Source organism: Scyliorhinus torazame, chromosome 16 (assembly GCF_047496885.1).
Source record: "Scyliorhinus torazame isolate Kashiwa2021f chromosome 16, sScyTor2.1, whole genome shotgun sequence".
In the NCBI taxonomy this organism is placed as follows: domain Eukaryota; kingdom Metazoa; phylum Chordata; class Chondrichthyes; order Carcharhiniformes; family Scyliorhinidae; genus Scyliorhinus; species Scyliorhinus torazame.
In genome coordinates, this window is record NC_092722.1 from 9,001,723 (window position 1) to 9,023,327 (window position 21,605).

The 21,605-nt window shown below is 50.6% G+C and overlaps 1 protein-coding gene across 3 annotated transcripts in view; it reads right to left on the reverse strand.

Annotated features, from left to right (window-relative positions):
- pik3cd (phosphatidylinositol-4,5-bisphosphate 3-kinase, catalytic subunit delta) overlaps positions 1-21,605 on the reverse strand; it is a 238,423-nt gene that overhangs the window by 13,793 nt on the left and 203,025 nt on the right. For all 3 annotated transcript variants that reach the window (XM_072477912.1, XM_072477913.1, XM_072477914.1), the window contains 7 exons: positions 16,867-16,988; positions 15,814-15,957; positions 14,764-14,863; positions 14,394-14,572; positions 13,248-13,357; positions 11,024-11,102; positions 6,175-6,342 (listed from right to left, as the gene is read on the reverse strand). In XM_072477912.1, coding sequence (XP_072334013.1) covers positions 6,175-6,342; positions 11,024-11,102; positions 13,248-13,357; positions 14,394-14,572; positions 14,764-14,863; positions 15,814-15,957; positions 16,867-16,988 — 902 coding nt within the window. The remainder of the gene's footprint in view (positions 1-6,174; positions 6,343-11,023; positions 11,103-13,247; positions 13,358-14,393; positions 14,573-14,763; positions 14,864-15,813; positions 15,958-16,866; positions 16,989-21,605) is intronic.

Here is a 21,605-nt window from a genome sequence, read left to right on the forward strand (position 1 = left end):
TATGAAATTGCTTACAGGCATATCACCACAACAGCTACAAATGTCATACTCTATATGGCTTGGGGTGGTGGGAAGTGTAGTTACTTGCTTATATTTGCTTATCTCTTGGCAATTGAGACCCACATCAGCTATGGAGGGCTAAATCATCCCGGATGCCACTCTCACTAATCAGAACGCAGGCCTCTTTTCAAAATTCTTTGACGGGAAGTGAGCACCTTTCAAAGGATGTGGCAAGGCCAGCATGTTTATTGCCCGCACCTTAGAATCATAGAATTTACAGTGCAGAAGGAGGCCATTTGGCCCATCGAGTCTGCACCGGCTCTTGGAAAGAGCACCCTACCCAACCCCACACCCCTACCCTATCCCCATAACCCAGTAACCCCACCCAACACTAAGGGCAATTTGGACACTAAGGGCAATTTAGAATGGCCAATCCACCTAACCTGCCCATCTTTGGACTGTGCCCTAATTGCCCATGTGAAGTTTGTAGCGAGTGGCCTTCTTTGAACTGGATTGGTCCACGTAGAGCCTATGTACCTAGGCTCAGGGTGAGCCTCGAAAATAATTAGCAGATAATAAATAACTGGATAAACTACCATCGTGCTTGAAGCCTCTGCAAAATCTCAAACCTGGTTGAGGAAGATAAAGTATTCAAAAGAAGCGGGATCCTGAAAGGGGGCAGGCTTCTGCCCTGCATTTCCCCGGAGGTTATACCCCAGTTTGATAACTCAAAGTGAGGAGTCAGTGCCTCTCCTCACTCTCTGTGTATCACTCTCACCGGCTACGTAAATTTTTAAAGATCGACACCTCTGCTCATTAAACCCAGTGAACTGCTGGCAAGATTGACTCGAACGATTCCAGAGATGCAGTACAGTTACGTGGTTAAACTGGGCAAGCACAGAGAGCCAGGAGGAGGTGTGTTCAATCACAAAGGGTTTTGATTGAGTAAGTAAAGGTTTGAAGAGCAGAGGACACCAATTTATGGCGATTGGCAGGAATATCAGAGGCAATGTGAGGAAACACATTTTTATACAGGGAGTGGTTAGGATTTAGAACATAGAACATAGAACATTGCAGCGCAGTACAGGCCCTTCGGCCCTCGATGTTGCGCCGACCTGTGAAACCACACTGCCTGTCAGGGAGGCAGAAATAGGTCATCTGGTAAGAATATAAGAACTAGGAGCAGGAGTAGACCATCTGGCCCCTCGAGCCTGTTCCGCTGATCTTTTTGTGGACTCAGCTCCACTTACCCACCCGCTCACCATAACCCTTAATTAAACTTTTTTTTATTATAAATTTAGAGTAGCCAACTATTTTTCTTTTCCAATTAAGGGGCAATTTAGCGTAACCAATCAACCTAACCAGCACGTCTTTGGGTTGTGGGGGCAAAACCCATGCAGACACGGGGAGAATGTGCAAACTCCACACGGACAGTGACCCAGGGCCGGGATTCGAACCCGGGTCCTCAGCGCCGCAGTCTCAGTGCTAACCACTGCGCCGCATGCCGCCTTTAATTAAACTTTGACTGTTTGAAAATCCATCTATCTTTGTCTTAAAAACATTCAACGAGGCACCCTCAACTGCTTCACTGGGCAGGGAATTCCACAGATTCACAACCCTTTGGGTGAAGACGTTCCTCCTCAATTCAGTCCTAAATCTGCTCACCCTCATTTTGAGGCTATGCCCTCTCGTTCTAGTTTCACCCGCCCAATGGAAACAACCTCCCTGCTTCTACCCTATCTATTCCCATCATAATTATATATGTTTCCATCAGATCCCCCCTCATTCTTCAAAATTCCAATCAGTACAGTCCCAGTCTACTCAGTCTCTCCTCATAAGCCAATCCTCTCAACTCCGGAATCAACCCAGTGAATCTTCTGAGCACCCCCTCCAGTGCCAGTACATCCTGCACGCCCTCCAGTGCCAGTACATCATGCACGCCCTCCAGTGCCAGTATATCCTGCACTCCCTCCAGTGCCAGTACATCCTGCACTCCCTCCAGTGCCAGTACATCCTGCACGCCCTCCAGTGCCAGTATATCCTGCACTCCCTCCAGTGCCAGTACATCCTGCACTCCCTCCAGTGCCAGTACATCCTGAACTCCCTCCAGTGCCAGTACATCCTGCACACCCTCCAGTGCCAGTACATCCTGCACTCCCTCCAGTGCAAGTACATCCTGCACTCCCTTCAGTGCCAGTACATCCTGCACGCCCTCCAGTGCCAGTACATCCTGCACGCCCTCCAGTGCCAGTACATCCTGCACTCCCTCCAGTGCAAGTACATCCTGCACTCCCTTCAGTGCCAGTACATCCTGCACGCCCTCCAGTTCCAGTACATCCTGCACTCTCTCCAGTGCCAGTACATCCTGCACTCCCTCCAGTGCCAGTACATCCTGCACTCCCTCCAGTGCCAGTACATCCTGCACTCCCTCCAGTGGCAGTACATCCTGCACTCCCTCCAGTGCCAGTACATCCTGCACACCCTCCAGTGCCAGTACATCCTGCACTCCCTCCAGTGCCAGTACATCCTGCACTCCCTCCAGTGCCAGTACATCCTGCACACCCTCCAGTGCCAGTACATCCTGCACTCCCTCCAGTGCCAGTACATCCTGCACTCCCTCCAGTGCCAGTACATCCTGCACGCCCTCCAGTGCCAGTACATCCTGCACTCCCTCCCTCCAGTGCCAGTACATCCTGCACGCCCTCCAGTGCCAGTACATCCTGCACACCCTCCAGTGCCAGTTCATCCTGCACGCCCTCCAGTGCCAGTACATCCTGCACTCCCTCCAGTGCCAGTACATCCTGCACGCCCTCCAGTGCCAGTACATCCTGCACACCCTCCAGTGCCAGTACATCCTGCACACCCTCCAGTGCCAGTACATCCTGCACACCCTCCAGTGCCAGTACATCCTGCACTCCCTCCAGTGCTAGTACATCCTGCACTCCCTCCACTCCCTCCAGTGTCAGTACATCCTGCACTTCTTCCAGTGCCAGCACATCCTGCACTCCCTCCAGTGCCAGTATATCCTGCACTCCCTCCAGTGCCAGTACATCCTGCACCCCCTCCAGTGCCAGTATATCCTGCACTCCCTCCAGTGCCAGTACATCCTGCACTCCCTCCAGTGCCAGTACATCCTGCACTCCCTCCAGTGCCAGTACATCCTGCACTCCCTCCAGTGCCAGTACATCCTGCACGCCCTCCAGTGCCAGTACATCCTGCACTCCCTCCAGTGCCAGTACATCCTGCACTCCCTCCAGTGCCAGTACATCCTGCACGCCTTCCAGTGCCAGTACATCCTGCACACCCTCCAGTGCCAATACATCCTGCACGCCCTCCAGTGCCAGTACATCCTGCACTCCCTCCAGTGCCAGTACATCCTGCACTCCCTTCAGTGCCAGTACATCCTGCACTCCCTCCAGTGCCAGTACATCCTGCACGCCCTCCAGTGCCAGTACATCCTGCACACCCTCCAGTGCCAGTACATCCTGCACACCCTCCAGTGCCAGTACATCCTGCACACCCTCCAGTGCCAATACATCCTGCACGCCCTCCAGTGCCAGTACATCCTGCACGCCCTCCAGTGCCAGTACATCCTGCACGCCCTTCAGTGCCAGTACATCCTGCACGCCCTCCAGTGCCAGTACATCCTGCACCCCCTCCAGTGCCAGTACATCCTGCACGCCCTCCAGTTCCAGTACATCCTGCACGCCCTCCAGTGCCAGTACATCCTGCACTCCCTCCAGTGCCAGTACATCCTGCACGCCCTCCAGTTCCAGTACATCCTGCACTCCCTCCAGTGCCAGTACATCCTGCACCCCCTCCAGTGCCAGTACATCCTGCACTCCCTCCAGTGCCAGTACATCCTGCACGCCCTCCAGTGCCAGTACATCCTGCACGCCCTCCAGTGCCAGTACATCCTGCACTCCCTCCAGTGCCAGTACATCCTGCACACCCTCCAGTGCCAGTACATCCTGCACCCCCTCCAGTGCCAGTACATCCTTTCTCAAGTAAGGCGATCAAAAGCTTCAAAAGGGAACTGGATAAATTGAAGGAGAGAATTGCAGGGATTGTGGGGGGAAAAAGTGAGGGAGTGGGACTAAACGATGGCTCTTCAAAAGACATGACGCAGGCTGTTCGTGTATTTGATGATTCCATGAAAAACTGTGTTAGACATGAAGTTAACGGTCCTCCCAAATATCAGGAGACGAGGGCAAAGCAAGTCCGCCCTTTGGCTGAAGCAGAATGTTCGGCTTCAAACTGTCCACTTTCCAACTCCACACTCTATCATTCGCCGCCATAAACGTAAAAAAAAACCGCTACAATTTCATAGAGCTCGAAAGATGATTCAGTCTGTCTCAGAAAAAACACATGGGGGTGGGGGAGGAGGCGAGAGTGGTGCTGGATGAAGAGTAAACTGTTTCGAATCATTTCTCTCGAATGTTACTGGAGAAAATGCGAACTTTAGCTCAATATCATTTACTCACAACAGTTAAACCACACAGCAAAAAAAACCCGAAATGGCAACACTTGGAAATTCACTGCCAACTGTGTCAGTGGAAAACAGCAGCACAACATCATGAGCCCACACTGTGCGCATTTGAAATCTGTGCCGTCTGATATCAAACTCGTTCGGGTACGTCACCGTGACTCGTGGTTTGCATCACGCCTGGGAAACCGTCAATGTGAGAGAAATGTCAGCCAAGTGTCACGGGATGGCAACCACTGAAATGCCTCCCCAGTACATCAGCCAGATTACATTTGGTGCTTTGAAAAAAAGACAACTGCTAAAACCTTCCCGCAAATGATCAGGACTAAACTTTCAAGAATTCTAAATATTCCAGAAAGCTGGAGGAACAATCAAAGTTTTGTTGCGACTGGGTGCTTAGATTTGAGGCAGAATTGGCTGAAAGGCCTCTGACAGTCAGTATGAAGGCTGTGCTCACTGTATTGTCAATCTGGCAAATATTTCCTTAACATAAACTGCGTTTTTACTTGCACAGGGTTTAGCGAATTAAAGCATCATCGATGGGTACTCAGAGTTGACACAGTGCAAAATCTGCTGCAGTCTCTTTAGCAAGGTCTGTGGCATACCAACAATTTATATTTAAATTAATATCAAAAAATGATCCAAGGTGACGCACAGGGATGTTATCAAACACGAGCCACAAAACGAGATATTAGGTCACTGCAATAAGCAATGAGATGTGAAATCAGATAGCCAAAAGCTTGGCCAAAGAGGTAGGTTTTAAGGAGTTTCTTAAAGGAGAAGAGTGGGGTCGAGAGGTGGAGAGGTTTAAGGAGGGTGTTCAAGGCCAAAGCCGGGGTGATTAAAATCAGAGATGCCCAAGGGGCCAGAATTAGAGGAGTGCAGGTGACCTGGAGGACTGTGCGGGTGGTGGAGGTGATGGGGGATAGGGAGTGGAGAGACCGTGGAGAGCATTGGAAAAACAAGCTTGAGAATTGTAATATCGAGATGTTGCCTGACTGGGTACCAATGCTGGCCAGCAAGCACAGTAGGGGGGCCAGGCCAATGGGATTTGGTGCGAGTTAAGATACAGGCAGCAAAGTTTTAGATGACTTCAAGTTTACAGGTTTACCAAGAAAGACTAAAAGAGTAAAAACTGCTGGAAATATAGAGGTCATTTACTCACAAGGGGAGAGAGGAAAAGAAGGTTTTACATCTCAGATCACCTGAAGCCTGAAGGAAGGGTCTCCCTGAGTAAGTTCAGTGGGGGCGATTCTCCCCAAAGGAAACAAAGTTCTCATTTGTGTGGACTAGTGCTGAACAGCACTTGCTGAACGGGTTGAATCCCAAAGCCTCAGGCACCTCAGGAATCTGCACATTGGAGTCAGGCTGCCTCGCTCTGATATGCAGATTTGCCAAAAAGCGATCCCGCCCACAATGGGCGGAATTTACATCGCAACGTCTCGCGTTAGATCTCGCGAGGCCTTGGGACCCGGGTGGACCCCGGGATCGGACTCTCTTGGCTATCGATGGCCACGCTGCGCCGTGGTGAGCTGCCTTTCTAGCGCAGCGTGGCCATTGGATCGTGCCCAGTGTCTTTTCTCTTTCAGCTACTGATTGGCCCTGGCGTGTATTTCTGGCCTTTTCAGTTCAACCTGAAGATCCCCAAGACTCCTTAATTATGCCGGGTGTTTCCCTTCATTTCTTACCCAGGGTTCTTTGATTTTAACCAATTGAGCAGGGCGTCCTTGTTAAAAGCTGCTGTAGCTGCCATATTACTTTTATTGAGCTGGATATTTGCAATTGTTTCTGCGTGTGAGACCACCTCGATCACTCCAGTCTTGTCTCCGGTGGAAAGACAGGCATAAGGAATCATCCTAAAAGAAAAATAAATGGTACAGGTTAAGAAACATCTTCCGCAAGTCACATTTTCAATAACTGCACAACATTCCACTTGCAAGGTTTCGTTGACATTGAAAGATACATTTCAAAATTAACTCTCTTGGGAGAGGTACTAGGAATGTCACCCGTAATCCAGAGGCCCAGGCTATTGTTCTGGGACAGGGGTTCAAATCCCACCCCGGCAGCTGGTGCAATTGGAACTTAATTAATAAAATCAGGAATATAAAGCTTATCTCAGTAACAGAGACCATGATCATCATCAACTGTCGTCAATAAATAAGTTAGCACTGTTGCTTCACCGCACCAGGGACCTGGCTTGGGTCACTGCCTGTGCGGAGTCTGCACGTTCTCCCTGTGTCTGCGTGGGTTTCCTCCGGGTGCTCCGGTTTCCTCCCACAAGTCCCGAAAGACGTGCTGTTAGGTGAATTGGACATTCTGAATTCTCCGTCTGTGCACCCGAACAGGCGCCAGAATGTGGCGACGAAGGACTTTTCACAGTAACTTCATTGCAGTGTTAATGTAAGCCTACTTGTGACAATAAAGATTAAGATAATTAATGAATGTCTTTTAGGGAAGGAAATCTGCCGTCCTTACCTGGTCTGGCCTACATGTGACTCCAGACCCACAGCAATGTGGGTGACTCTTAACTGCCCGTCTGAAATGGCCGCGCGAGACACTCAGCTGAAGGGCAATTAGGGATGAGATAAGAAATGCTGGCCTTACCGGCGGTCCCACATCCAATGAAAGAATAAAATAAAAACAATTTCTCCTAATATAGCAGCTTTAAAGCCAGTAAAACATCCCCAGGCACTTCACCGGATTGATATCAAACTAAAATTGATAAGGCAACATCTGGACAAATGGCCAAACACCTGGATCAAAGAGCAAGGTTTAATGAGTTGCTTAAAGTTAGGTTGGAGAGACGGAGAGAGGCAGAGTGATTAAGATTGGTGATGGACAAGGCGCCAGAATTGGAAGAGCTGAAAGATCTCAGATTGTTGAAGGGCTGGAGGAGATTACAGAGATAGGTAGCCAGAGAACAGCGGACTGAACGGGACTGAGTGTAAGTTACAGTACCGGGAGCCCAGTTTTGGTAGAGCTTAAATGTATGGAATTGGAAGATCAGAAAAGTCCAGACAGGAGTGTGTTGGAATAGTCAAGTCTGGAGCTAACATTGGCATGAACGAATGTTTCAACAGGTGAGCTGAGGCAGGGATAGAGCCAGATGTTCCAGAGGTGGAGGTAGGTGGTCTTAGTGATGATTGGACATGTGAACAGAAATTAGGTTCAAGTACCATACCAAATACTCCAATAATCTTTGCATGTGAGACTATCAGTTTTGTATGTCGATCATATTGGTTTGAGAATGTAAAGGTTAGTTTGAGAATTTTACGGTTAGTAACTGACATGCTTCAGATTTTCCAATAACAGTGTGTTTTGATGGGTTTTAAATGTACTGCAAACAACACCTCTGAGGCTGTTCAAGGGCACTCTTTGAACAAGCACTGTTTCACAATGATGTATATTCTCAGCTACCTTTACTACTCCCACACATTACTTCATGTATGGAGAAAGTTCTGTCTCAGCAGCCAGTAGGCTTGTATTGATGGCACTTGTAAAATGAAAATTTGTGCAATAGTTTTATGCAACCTCCCACCTCAGACTCCAAATTCTCACTGGATCGAGATGCTGCTAAACACGATTTGTAGTTAACGCTATTGAGTAAACATTCCGATAAGAGCTATGTTTTAAAATAAGTGGGCTTGTTTTCAAGTAATGAACACTGGAATGTTTTACTGTATGCTAAAAGGTTCAATGTGCAAACTTCTACAACTAAACTCAATAGCCTGACCCTGCCTTCTCCCGATATTTGATCCACTTGCCCCCAAGTGTTATATCTAATTGTTTCTTGAAAACATACGTTTCAACCTCAACTACTTTCTCTGGTAGCGAATTCCACAGGCTCACCACTCTCTGGGTGAAGAAATGTCTCCTGATTTCTGCCCTAAATGGTCTATCCCGTATCCTCAGACTGTGACCCCTGGGGCATCATTCGCCGACCCCCCGCCGGGTCGGAGAATCGCCGGGGACTGGCGTGAATCCCGCCCCTGCCGGTTGCCGAAGTCTCCAGCACTGGAGATTCGGCGGGGGCGGGAATGGTGCCGCGCCGGTTGGCGGGCCCCACCGCTCGATTCTCCGGCCCGGATGGGCCGAAGTCCCGCCGAGAAATTGCCTGTCCCGCCGGTGTAAATTAAAGTACCTACCTTACCGGCGGGACAAGGCGGCGTGGGCGGGCTCCGGGGTCCTGGGGGGGGGGGGGGGCGTGGGGCGATCTGACCCCGGGGGGTGCCCCCACGGTGGCCTGGCCCGCGATCGGGGCCCACCGGTCCGCGGGCGGGCCTGTGCCGTGGGGGCACTCTTTCCGTTCCGCCTCCGCCACGGTCTCCACCATGGCGGAGGCGGAAGAGACTCCCTCCACTGCGCATGCCCGGGAAACTGTCAGCGGCCGCTGACGCTCCCGCGCATGCGCCGCCCGGAGATGTCATTTCCGTGCCAGCTGGCGGGGCACCAAAGGCCGTTTCCGCCAGCTGGCGGTGCGGAAATTCATCCGGCGCCGACAAAGCCCCTCAAGGTTGGGGCTCGGCCCCCAAAGATGCGGAGCATTCCGCACCTTTGGGGCGGCGCGATGCCCGTCTGATTGGCGCCGTTTTGGGCGCCAGTCGGCGGACATCGCGCCGTTTGGGGAGAATTTCGCCCCTGGTTCTGGACACCCCCACCATCGAGAACATTCTTCCTGCATCCGCCCTGTCCAGTCCTGTTAGAATTTTATAGGTTTCTATGAGATCCCCCCTCATTCTTCTGAACTCCAGTGAATGCAATCCTTACTGATTCAATCTCTCCTCATACGTCAGGCCTGCCAGGAATCAGTCTGGTAAACGTTCCCCCTACAGCAAGACCATCCTTCCTCAGATAAAGAGACCAAAACTGCACACAATATTCCAGGTGTGGCCTCAACAAGGCCCTGTACAATTGCAGCAACACATCCCTGCTTCTCTACTCCAATCCTCTCACGATGAAGGCCAACAAACCATATTCCTTATTTACCGCCTACTGCACCTGCACCGACCCCCCCCTGAAAGAGCACCCCACCCCGGCCCACTCCCAGAACACACACACACCCCCGCCCCTCCTTCCCCCCTCCTCTCCACTTAACCTGCACATCTTTGGAGAAAACACTTAGTAAAAATCCACCCATTTACAGATGGCTTCATGCATGATTATTGTTGTGGTGTTACCCTAATGGATACTGAGAATTAATTATGCAGAAAAAGTCTTAAATCACGGTATTCCACATCCCAGTTTTCCTTTTCACTTTGATAGTTCTGAAGCAAAGAAAGAAGTTTCTTGTGATTAAGTTATTGCCAGACTGGTTCCTTGTGCCTCTATCTTTAAAGGTGCTATATAAATGCAAGCTTTTGTTGATAGTTTGCTAAAATATTGGTTTGTCTTGCGATTCATGGAAACATCCCTGGCCTGACATTCAATGATTCAGCAGAGGACGCTCTGTACTCACTGTCCTCGATGGGGACATTGCATCATTTAGACGCAGCCTTTAGTCTTCAGTGTTGAAATAATGACCTTTCCAATAGCAAGGTGTGCAGCTAGTATTGTTGTGTGCGGATGTGTGAGTTAGAGGGAGTCAAACGAATGACATCTCAACCGTGTGAATAAAAACACCACAAAGGTCCAATAGGATTAAAACTATAAAATCCAAGTTTCTGAAACGGGAAGTTACAGTTAGACAGGTGTCAGAGTCATATTGAATCTTTCAGGTTTCAGCCCTGACAAGCAAGTTTCTCTGTGAAAGGGTGTTGATCATACTATATATTTTTCAAATGTATTCCTTGGATGTGGACATCACTCGTACTCAAATATCCTTAACTGAGTGGCCTGTTTAAGGGGTGATGTTAAGAGTCAGCCACAATCCAGGGTCCCGGGTTCGATTCCCGGCTTGGGTCACTGTCTGTGCAGAGTCTGCACGTTCTCCCCGTGTGCGCGTGGGTTTCCTCCGGGCGCTCCCGTTTCCTCCCACAAGTCCCGAAAGACGTGCTGTTAGGTAATTTGGACACTCAAAATTCTCCCTCCGTGTACCCGAACAGGCGCCGGAATGTGGCGACGAGGGGATTTTCACAGTAACTTCATTGCAGTGTTAATGTAAGCCTACTTGTGGCTATAAAGATTATTGTTATTATCATTATTATGCTGTGGGTCTGGAGTCACAGGTAGGCCAGACCGGGTAAAGCTGGCGGATTTCCTTGCCTCGAGGACATTAGTGAAACAGATGGGTTTTTATGGCAATCTGGTAGTTTCATGGTCGCCTTTACTGAGACTATGGGCGGGGATGTCCCTCCCTTCCATCTGGTGGAATCTCCTGGTTCCACCAAAGGTGCCCCCTCGTGGTAGGTTCCTCGGTGGCGGGGCTGGAAAGCAACGAGAGTGGCCATCAGTTTCGACGGGGCCGGAAGACCCTGCCGGCAGCCACCGGCGATCCGTACCTGCCGCTGGAAAACCTGCCTTGGGGGAAGGGGGCAGAAAATCCGGCCTAGCTTTCCAACTCCGATTTATTCAAATTAACTGGGTTTAAACCCCCCTTACCTGTAGTCCAGGCCCTGCTTTTTCCACAGAACATCCATGAGCTGAATCATCTGAATTGTCAACATGTCCTGCCGTAGATCTATGGCAAGAAAAAGAATTAGAATGAGGTATTCAAAACAAAACAAAAAATGATACACGTCAGGGGATCATCAATGTTGTTTAGCAGGGTTGCCAACTCTCCAGGTTTGGCCTGGAGTTTCCAGGGATTGAAGACTGATCTGCACGACACAGCTGTGTGTGACCCTGGAGAAATATCAGTGGCGCATTAAGAAAATAGACAGTTAAAAAAAATTATGTCAACATTTCTCTTTACCAGATATAGAACATTGAAGAGGGCTGTTTGACTGACAATCAAGCATCATCCAATTGGGAGGGGGGGGGGGGGTCATGTGACGAAGCCTCCAGGATTAAATTTAACCACAGTTGGCAACCCTGCTGTTTAGTTACAGATGGTCGCTGGGAAGGGTGAAATTGTCATGTTTCTCCGCTAACCTGTCCTATCCCCTTAAGCTGAAGCAATGCACGTGGGTGTCCAGGTAAGTGCAGCTGTTAGCACTGCTGCCTCACCCCGGCTGATCCTGATATTAATTCTTCCACTGTCGACGCTCCATATATGATCGGAGGCGGACAAGGCCAGAGATTACCATGGTTACAGCAGCCCATCAATGATTGGGTGAAGAAACAAGTAGTTTGATTTTGAATTGCTTGTCTCTTAAAACATTTGCTCTTGGGATGTGGGGGTCCCTCACTGCCTTTGAGAAGATGGTGAGCTTTCTTCTGGAACTTCTATAGTCCGTGTGGTGTAGGTACACCCACAGTGCTCTTTGCAGGGATAGTTATGCTTTTAATCTTCATCATTTTGCACCGATTGTCCATTCGCACATGCTACTTTTGGTCCTATAACTTGTAAAAATGATTTGATTTCACCTTATTGTACACACACATTGCTTGTTCAGCACTCCAAGCAAGAGGAGCTGTGTAGGAGGTGGGGCAGCAGTGTTGTCGCTCTATCTCCGAGCCACACTGGCCAGAATTCTCTTAGAGACTAAGTGCTGATGCTGGGATTGAATCGTGTGAGTTCCGTGACCCTGAGAGCGGCGCCGGTCCTGGAGTGACTCAGGACATCCGAATGGGTTAGCACCGGTGCCACACGGAACGAGTGCAATTCCAATGAGCGTTGGCGTGTGATTTGCTGGGGTCAGGATTGGCACTCGAGAGCCTGACAAGCAGGAGCTGCGTATCATAGATTATCATAGAATTTACAGTGCAGAAGGAGGCCATTCAGCCCATCGAGTCTGCACCGACTCTTGGAAAGAGCACCCCACCCAAGGTCAACACCTCCACCCTATCCCCATAACCCAGTAACCCCACCCAACACTAAGGCCAATTTTGGACACTAAGGGCAATTTATCATGGCCAATCCACCTAACCTGCACATCTTTGGACTGTGGGAGGAAACCGGAGCACCCGGAGGAAACCCACGCACACACGGGGAGGACGTGCAGACTCCGCACAGACAGTGACCCAAGCCGGGATCGAACCTGGGACCCTGGAGCTGTGAAGCAATTGTGCTATCCACAATGTTACCGTGCTGCCCACTCCCCACAGGGAGTGGAGTGGGAGGGTGGGGGGGGGCAGTCAGCGGCATGCGCAGCCGCATGGTGGCATTGCAGGCTGTGGCAATGGTGGTCTATGCTCCCGCACCCCCTCCCCACTCGGCCAGCAGCACAACTATCAGCACACTTTAGCGATATTGGACACTTTCCAATCGTGTCGCTCCCTCAGCAGCCTGTTTCCCGATATTAAATACAACAAGTGAGCCGCCCCGTTGCCGATTCCTTCCTGGCGGAGGTGGAACTTCGCGGAGAGGGATGGAGATTGCCGGGTCGGACTTGCTAATGATAAGCCAACGGCGTTTACTGTACAATTTGCATGTCCACACTAGCATGCGGTGTGGAACACATTCACACTGCTCTCGAGGCACCGGAGCACGGCATTCCATTGGGTGCCGGGCGCCGGCATCGATTGCCGGCTGACGCGCGATTCGTCGCCCAATTGCAATTCAGGGGTCACTGGATGGAGAATCCCACCTACTGTCTTTGAGCTCCGTATGAGATTGTGGGATTAGCTCACCATTTATAAACTAAAACGTTTCTGATTATATCCACTATAACGTAGTCCATAACACTGAAGCACAAAAATGAAAATAAGATGATTTTCCTACCATCTCCATTCTTGAAAATGATGCCCATGGGATTCCCATCATATCTCTGATTTTTGTGAACAATCCACAGTGGTTTCATTTTGGAATCCATAAACTTGCATTTCTCCACCCTGAAACAACCAATAAGAGAAAGAGTTGGTCAATATGAGTTACTGAGGTGATTTGTTTAATGTGGGTTCATGACATGAGAAATCTGTCCAGTAAACCTCACAGCATTGGAAGTAAAAATAAACCACCAGATTTATTTATGGCCCCCAGATACGTTTTTACATGAAAAATCCTTTCTGGTTACTGACCCATGACAATCTCAGGTTGCTTTATCTTTGTCTGCCAAGATCCACACTTCTTCAATTTCCCTTCGTGAAGACACAAAGGCCCTGGTAGGGAAATGGTATCAAAGGCCCCCAGCGATGCTCAGTATCTTTCCCCGGGACCCAACCTTGATGCTCGGTGCAGGTGAGCTGATTGATTGTGTGGTTGTCACATGTCCTCACCTGAGCAGCCCCTTACTTACATTTCATGTGAGCTTTGACAGGTAAGTTGTGGGAACCTTGACTAATTTTGCCATCTCTCCCTCAATAGCCTGGTGGTGTTTTGTGAGCTCTTACTATTCCTCCAGCTGTCATCAATTATGTGCGGCACCGTAGCACAGTGGTTAGCACCATTGCTTCACCGCACCAGGGTCCCAGGTTCGATTCCCGACTTGGGTTACTGTCTGTGCGGAGTCTGCACATTCTCCCTGTGTCTGCGTGGGTTTCCTCCGGGTGCTCCGGTCTCCTCCCACAAGTCCCGAAAGACGTGCTTGTTAGGAGAATTGGACATTCTGAATTCTCCCTCAGTGTACCCGAACAGGCGCCGGAATGTGGCGGCTAGGGGATTTTCACAGTAACTTCATTGTTCATTGCAGTGTTAATGACTTGTGACACTAATAAAGATTATTAACGAATACAAAAACAGATCAATAATCAGTCAAGGGGTGTTTGAAATCTCGATGGCGGATTGATAAAATTTCTCATTGCAACAAAACCATCTCCTCGAGAAAATCACAATGTCCGTTCCAAACTTTATTACAGCTACACACCTTGTTGATATTTGACCTGAGTTTAGGAGAATCTCCTGCCTAACTATTCAATTGTGTCTACGTACCAGAGTTCTGTGAGGAGGGTACATGGGTTCAGGGGTGAGTAGAAGTTGGAAAGAGCTTCCATGTAAGTATCTTGTCTCATAAACAGATGCATGGCTTCTTTTGTCTTTGGCTTGGTTGTCTTCTGCGAGCTGGACTTCACAAAGTCATTCAGGCCCTTCATTTTCTTCAGTGCTTCACACTGCAGGAGAATACAGCGATAGACTGACTCAGCAAACAGCTTTACTACCGTACATCTATTTTTATTAAACTGTGACTGATGTCGGGGCTTGACGCATAATTATGGATGCTCAGTAATGAGTCGCACCAAACAACACTCAATTCTCAAGTGGCCGGCAGCTTGAATTGTTGGCTTTGCTTTGCCATGCTCACCTGCTTCAGCAAAGATTTCATGTGGTAGTTAGTCCCTCGACAATATGCCTCCAGGATTAATCCAAATCGCAGGGACACAGCTGGAAAATGCATTTCGGACCTGAAGCGTACACAAAACAGGATTCATGATCAGAAGGATCAGTAGTCTAATGGTGGACTCCTCATACTTGTATCCATTAACGTGATGGGATCAAATACCCATTGCCATTTTTTAAGGACACCGGGTGCGATTTTATGTGCGAGAAAGAGAGTCCAGTTTTGGCTGTGTGTCTGCGCCGGAGCACCGAGATCAAACCTGCTATCTAACTGGACTCTGCCGGTCTTTTCGCCTCAGTCGAGAACGCCCAGCCGAGGCCGCACTTATCTCAAGATGCCTTGCAAATCGGGGTGGCATTTGAAAATGGCACCCACATCTTTCGGGGCCTTCTCGGTTCCTCCACCACAACTTCTGGGACCCCCACTGCCCCACCTTACCTCTTAGGAAGTCCTCGGGCCCCCCCCCCCCACCCTCCAAAGGGCACAGAACCCCCATGCCTGATCCCTGGCACGGACAACCGGGCCCCTTGGCACTGCCAGCCTGGCAGGAGCACTCCAGGGTGCCAGTGCCACCCAGGCACCTGAGCAGTGTCAGGGTGTCAGTGCCAAGGTGCTAGGTTGGCAGTGCAATGGCGCCAAAATGCTAGGCGGGTAGTACCAAGGTGCCCGGGTGACACCAGGAGAGCCAGGGGACCACTCTGCCCAGAGGCCGACCACCCGGTGACCTCCAACGGCCTGGGAGAGAGACCCCCCCCAGGTGTCATTACACCTGGCAACGTTTGTATGGACCAGTGCAAACTGGCGACATGGCAACATGGCGAGATCGCCCAGCGTAGACTTATTTAAATGAGCCTCATGTCTCACTTAAACATGTTCATCTGGATCTCGCCCTCACTGGGCCCTCATTAGATCTCGCGAGGCATGTAGAGCATCGCAGATCCCGCGAGAAAAACGGCCTTATTGCGTCACCGAGTCGGGCGCGATGAAGTCACTGTGGATCTTTGGGTCTTTTACCTGAGGTGCCAGAACAGGAAGTGTCCTATTTGTTTGTTGCTCAATGCTCTGTCCAACAAAAACTTGGTTAGTTCAGCATCCAAATAAGGCTCATATTTCAGCACTTGCACGAGCTGGAGTAGGTACTGGGAGAGCTCTTCCTCACTGTGGGGCAAGGGGGAAACAGCAACACAGGAAAGGATCGTTCAACCAAATGCATCAAATCAAACCTAAAACTACCAGAGATGATCAGAAACTCAAATACAGTCAAATTCATGTAACATTAATGAGATAATCCGACTCTCTGAAACAAATCCAACTGGAAAAATATCTTTGGAAATAAGGGGTGAGATTCTCCGACCCCCCGCCAGGTCGGAGAATCGGCAGGGGCTGGCGTGAATCCCGCCCCCGCCGGTTGCCGCATTCAGCGGGGGCGGGAATCGCGCCGTGCCGGTTGGCGGGCTCCCCTCCCCGGCAATTCTCCGGCCCGGATGGGCCGAAGTGCCTCTGTTGGAATGCCTGTCCCGCTGGCGTGGATTAAACCACCTCTCTTACCGGTGGGACAAGGTGGCGCGGGCGGGCTCCGGGGTCCTGGGGGGATCGCGGGGCGATCTGGCCCGTGATTGGGGCCCACCGATCCATGGACGGGCCTGTGCCATGGGGGCACTCTTTTCCTTCCGCCTTCGCCACGGTCTCCACCATGGCGGAGGCGTAAGAGACCCCCTCCACTGCGCATGCGCGGGGATGCCGTGAGCGGCCGCTAACGCTCCCGCGCATGCGCCGCCCGGCAATGTAATTTCCCCGCCAGCTGGCGGGGCACCAAAGGCCTTTCCCGCCAGCTGGCGGGGCGGAAATCAGTCCGGCGCGGACCTAGCCCCTCAAGGTTAGGGCTCGGCCCCCCAAGCTGCGGAGGATTCTGCACCTTTGGGGCGGCCCGATGCCGGACTGGTTTGCGCCGTTTTTGGCGCCGGTCGGCAGACATCGCGCCGATTACGGAGAATTTCGCCCAAGGAGTTGACTTGCTGTTTATCAGGGGTTCAGCTCAAGGTGGTTGCTTCCCCAAGTGTTACGTACCTTAGCTTTTTCAAGCATTTTATTGCCAATGAACGGACATAGCGACTGGGGAAGCTGTAGTCCAGAAGCTCCAGTGCGTTTAGCGCAGGTAGTTCTTTCCATGATTGCAGGAGGTATATTATCTGCGGAAGAAAATCAACCTTGGCTGAAATTACACAGAGAATTCCTTTGAACTTCGTGGACATTTTTGCACTGCGTCAAATCACTGCTCATTCGCTCCCACTAAACTGGATTGAGTCCAAAAACAATGATGAACACAGTCCACCAGCTGTTCCAAAGAGGTTATGCCACCTGGCACATTGAACAGCGCCTGTGTCAATCGCCTTCTACATTTCTTTTTAAATTTAGAGTACCCAATTCATTTTTTTCCCCAATTAAGTGGCAATTTAGCGTGGCCAATCCACCTGCCCTGCACATCTTTGGATTGTGGGGGCGAAACCCAGGCAAACATGGGGAGAATGTGCAAACTCCACACGGACAGTGACCCAGAGCCGGGATCGAACCTGGGACCTCGGCGCCGTGAGGCAGCAGTGCTGACCCACTGCACCACCCTGCTGCCCTAACTTCTACATTTCTAACGAGGGCCATGCATGGGAAATTTATAAAATTTATTTTGTACAATATCCATTGGAACTATTTCCTGTTAAATACTCAAGTGTTAACCTGCACAGTCTGAATAAATTTCAGTCCTCCTTTGGGTTGGGAGTGTCACTGCAGCAGGAGGCTTTATCAAATAGCAGGCCGCTGACAAGGAGTTAATTGCTCCTGACTCGAGTTGGTTGTGAATCAGAGAGCAGGAAGCGCCCCTTTGGGCAGATACCCAGCAGAGAAAGAGCTTCTACTGCCCAGATCAAAGATACAGGTGAGGCTAATTGCCACTGATGCTATGCTGGGCACAGTTCCAGTGTCAGGACTCCATCAATAGACTCTTGAGATCCTGGGTTCAAACATTCCTCTCCACAGCTGAGCTTACGTTACGTCCATCAATTCTTTTTGACTTGCACAAAGAGAGAGAGAGTGATAGAGAACGGGAAGGGAGCTCGAGGCAGACAAGCACACACAATGACAAAGACCTATGTACGATGAGTGAGATTAATACACACTGACGACAAGTATTAAGAACGGGCATTTAAAGTGTTTTGTTGTACAGTTACCTCATGCCCGACTTCAATCTGCCGCCCCACTGAGTCAGCCTTCACCACATAGGTTTACCCTGTGCTTTTTAATAAGCGAGCAGGCGCTTTTTCAAGTGACGTTCAGCATCCAAACAAGGAGTGGAATATAGGTTAAGTGCAAAGGAGCCTTTTCTTTCCCTTTGTAAAGGACCAGGAAGGTAGGTAGGTGTAGGTTTAATGTCCAAGAGTATAACCGCACTTTTCCCTAAACAGACTGAAAGGCCTCGGGTATCCGGATTTCTCGTCCAGTTGTCGACAATACCCCTAAACCACCACCTCCTCCCTTGTAGAAGGCACCGGGGGGGGGGGGTTGCTGGCCAATGTTTATCTCTCAACACACCAACAGATTATTTGGTCATCGTCACATTGGTGGTTTCTGGGATCTTGCTGTGCGCAATCTGGCTGCCAGCGTCACACCAGCAGCTGAACTTCAGGAATACCTCGTGGGCCATAAAACACGACTGAGATGGGCAGCACGGTGGTGCAGTGGGTTAGCATTGCTGCCTCACGGCACCGAGGTCCCAGGTTCGATCCCGGCTCTGGGTCACTGTCCGTGTGGAGTTTGCACATTCTCCCCGTGTCTGCGTGGGTCTCATCCCCACAACCCAAAGATGTGCAGGTAGGTGGACAGGCCACGCTAAATTGCCCCTTAATTGGAAAAAATTGATTGGGTACTTTAAATTTAAAAACATGTCTGAGACATCTAGAGGTCACGAAAGACGCCCTGTGAACGCAAATTTGCTTCTTTCCTTTGTGCTTGATAAATATTAATAATTTCGCCTTTAGACAGAAGAGAATTCCCTCAAGAGTTTTTTTAATTGGCACTGTGTCCAGCTCATCAGCCCTGCTTTCCTACAATTCCAGCTCCGCTCTTTAAAAGGAATCCCGCTGGTTCATTAGGGTTCCTCACACCAGCTTGCAAATGTAATTAAATGTGCGTCCAGATTGGCCGCCTCACTATCGCTCATATTACAGATATGTTTTTCTGGCCCTCCTACAGAATTATAGCAAATTCCCCCCCCTCCCCATTCCTCTGTGCATATATAGACCATGGGGGCGATTCTCCGAGCCCCGCACTGGGCCGGACAATCGGCACAACCGAGGTGCGGAGAATCGGCGCCATTTGCGCCGGTGCGTTTGGTGCGGCGCCAGCCACAGGCCACTGGAATCGGCGGGGTCGCCGATTCTCTGGCCCAGATGGGCCGAGCCGATACGACAGAGCCCCCCCGGCGCCGTTCACCCCGATCGCTGCCGGCTGGAACTCTGCGGGAACGGTCGGGGGGCATCCTGTTTGGGGGGGGGGCTCCTTCACCGGGGGGGGGGGGGCCTCCGATGGGGTCTGGCCCGCAATCGGGGCCCACCGATCAGCGGGCTGGCCTCCCCCCCCGCCCCCCCCTGGGCCTACTTTCTGGCGCGGCCAGCCCCTGAACACCGACTCCATCCTGAGTCGGGGCCGGCGCGCTAAAGAAGTCCCCCGCGCATGCGCGGGTTGGGCGCCGCAAAAGGAGGCTGGAGCGGCGTGAACCGCTCCAGCGCCGTGCTGGCCCCCTGTGGGGGCCAGAATCGGACGTAACCGGGCCCGGTTCGCGCCGTCGTGAGGGCACAGGTCCAATCACTGGCCAGTGCTACATCGGATGTCATGTTCAAATGCAATGAATGCTGGCCACGCCCACAATCCCAGGAATGAAATTTCCCAGGAAAAAAAATATCTCAGCCTCTCCAAACCAGGCCAGAGAAGAACAAAAGAAAAGTCAGTTTTCCTGGTGCCCACTGACTGCTGCAGGGGGTTGAAGGTAGAGATTTAATCGAGATGCCAGTTACTTAAACAAAAAAAACAAAAAATCTCTTGCCACAAATTTCCATTTGCACAAGTTGCCTAAAGTCACGCACAAGTCTCAAACGGGGAAAGGCGACTAGACTCGGTGGCTATCAATCCAGGTGGTTTCCATTATCGGACAGTCCGACTGGAGTGGAGCGGCGACTGAGTGAGGGGCCAGACAGCAGCTCGTCACCAAAGAAACCATTCCCGAGTAAACGAGGGAGCAAGCTGCGGCAGGAAATTAAATAAACACATAGGGCAGCACGGTGGGGCAGTGGGTTAGCCCTGCTGCCTCACCGCGCCGAGGTCCCAGGTTCGATCCCGGCTCTGGGTCACTGTCCGTGTGGAGTTTGCACATTCTCCCCGTGTTTGTGTGGGTTTCACCCCCACAACCCAAAGATGTGCAGGGTAGGTGGATTGAACACGCTAAATTGCCCCTTAATTGGAAAAAAATGAATTGGGTACTCTTAAATATAAATTTAAAAAAAATATTTTCTTCTTTCCCCAAAAAAGCACAAATTACAGACTCGATGCTTTATTAAATATGGATTGTTAATGTTTCTGTATCTTCAAAGACCTTGCTCCCCCCTCACTGAGAACAGTGTGAAGGATTCCCAGACTGAGCTCTGGTCAAGGAGCACCTCAATGGGAATTCTCCTACCGTTACCATTCAAATGCCAGCTGGTAGGCAGGAGGTTCTTTTTAATGAGCTCTCACAATCCATATGTCGAGGGAGATACTCGCCTACCTTGCTGGACATCAGCCCAGGATTCCAAGTGGGAATTCTCTCTCTCTCCGTTCACCAGGGCACGTTGGTCCCCGTCTTTGAATCGGCGAAGAATCGCAGCTTTTTACAGGGCAGTAGGGTGGCACAGTGGTTAGCACTGCTGCCTCACAGCTCCAGGGACCCGGGTTCAATTCCAGCCTTGGGTGACTCTCTTGTGAGGAGATGGCACTTTCTCCCCGCGTCTGCATGGGTTTCCTCCGGGTGCTCCGGTTTCCTCCCACATTCCAAAGATGTGCAGGTTAATTTAGCCATGTAAAATTGTCCCTTGGTGTCCAAAAGATTAGGTGGGGTTACATGGATGGGGTGGAGGCATGGGTTTAAGTAGGGTGATCTTTCCAAGGGCCTGTGCAGACTTTTTTTTTTAAATAATATTTTATTGAAAATTTTTGGTCAACCAACACAGTACATTGTGCATCCTTTACACAACATTGTAACAATACAGATAATAATGACCTTTTTAAATTTAAACAAAAACAACAACAAATAAATAAATATTAAATAACAAAAAATAAAAACTAGCCCTAATTGGCAACTGCCTTGTCTCAGGCCACCCCCCCCCCCCCCCATCCCCCCCCCCCCCCCCCCCCCCCAAGTCCTGGGCCGCTGCTGCTGCCTTCTTTGTTCTCCCCCATCTATCTTTCCGCAAGATATTCGACGAACGGTTGCCACCGCCTAGTAAACCCTTGAGCCGACCCCCTTAGGACGAACTTAATCCGCTCTAACTTTATGAACCCCGCCATATCATTTATCCAGGTCTCCACCCCCGGGGGCTTGGCTTCTTTCCACATTAGCAGTATTCTGCGCCGGGCTACTAGGGACGCAAAGGCCAAAACATCGGCCTCTTTCGCCTCCTGCACTCCCGGCTCTTGTGCAACCCCAAATATAGCCAACCCCCAGCTTGGTTCGACCCGGACTCCTACTACTTTCGAAAGCACCTTTGTCACCCCCATCCAAAACC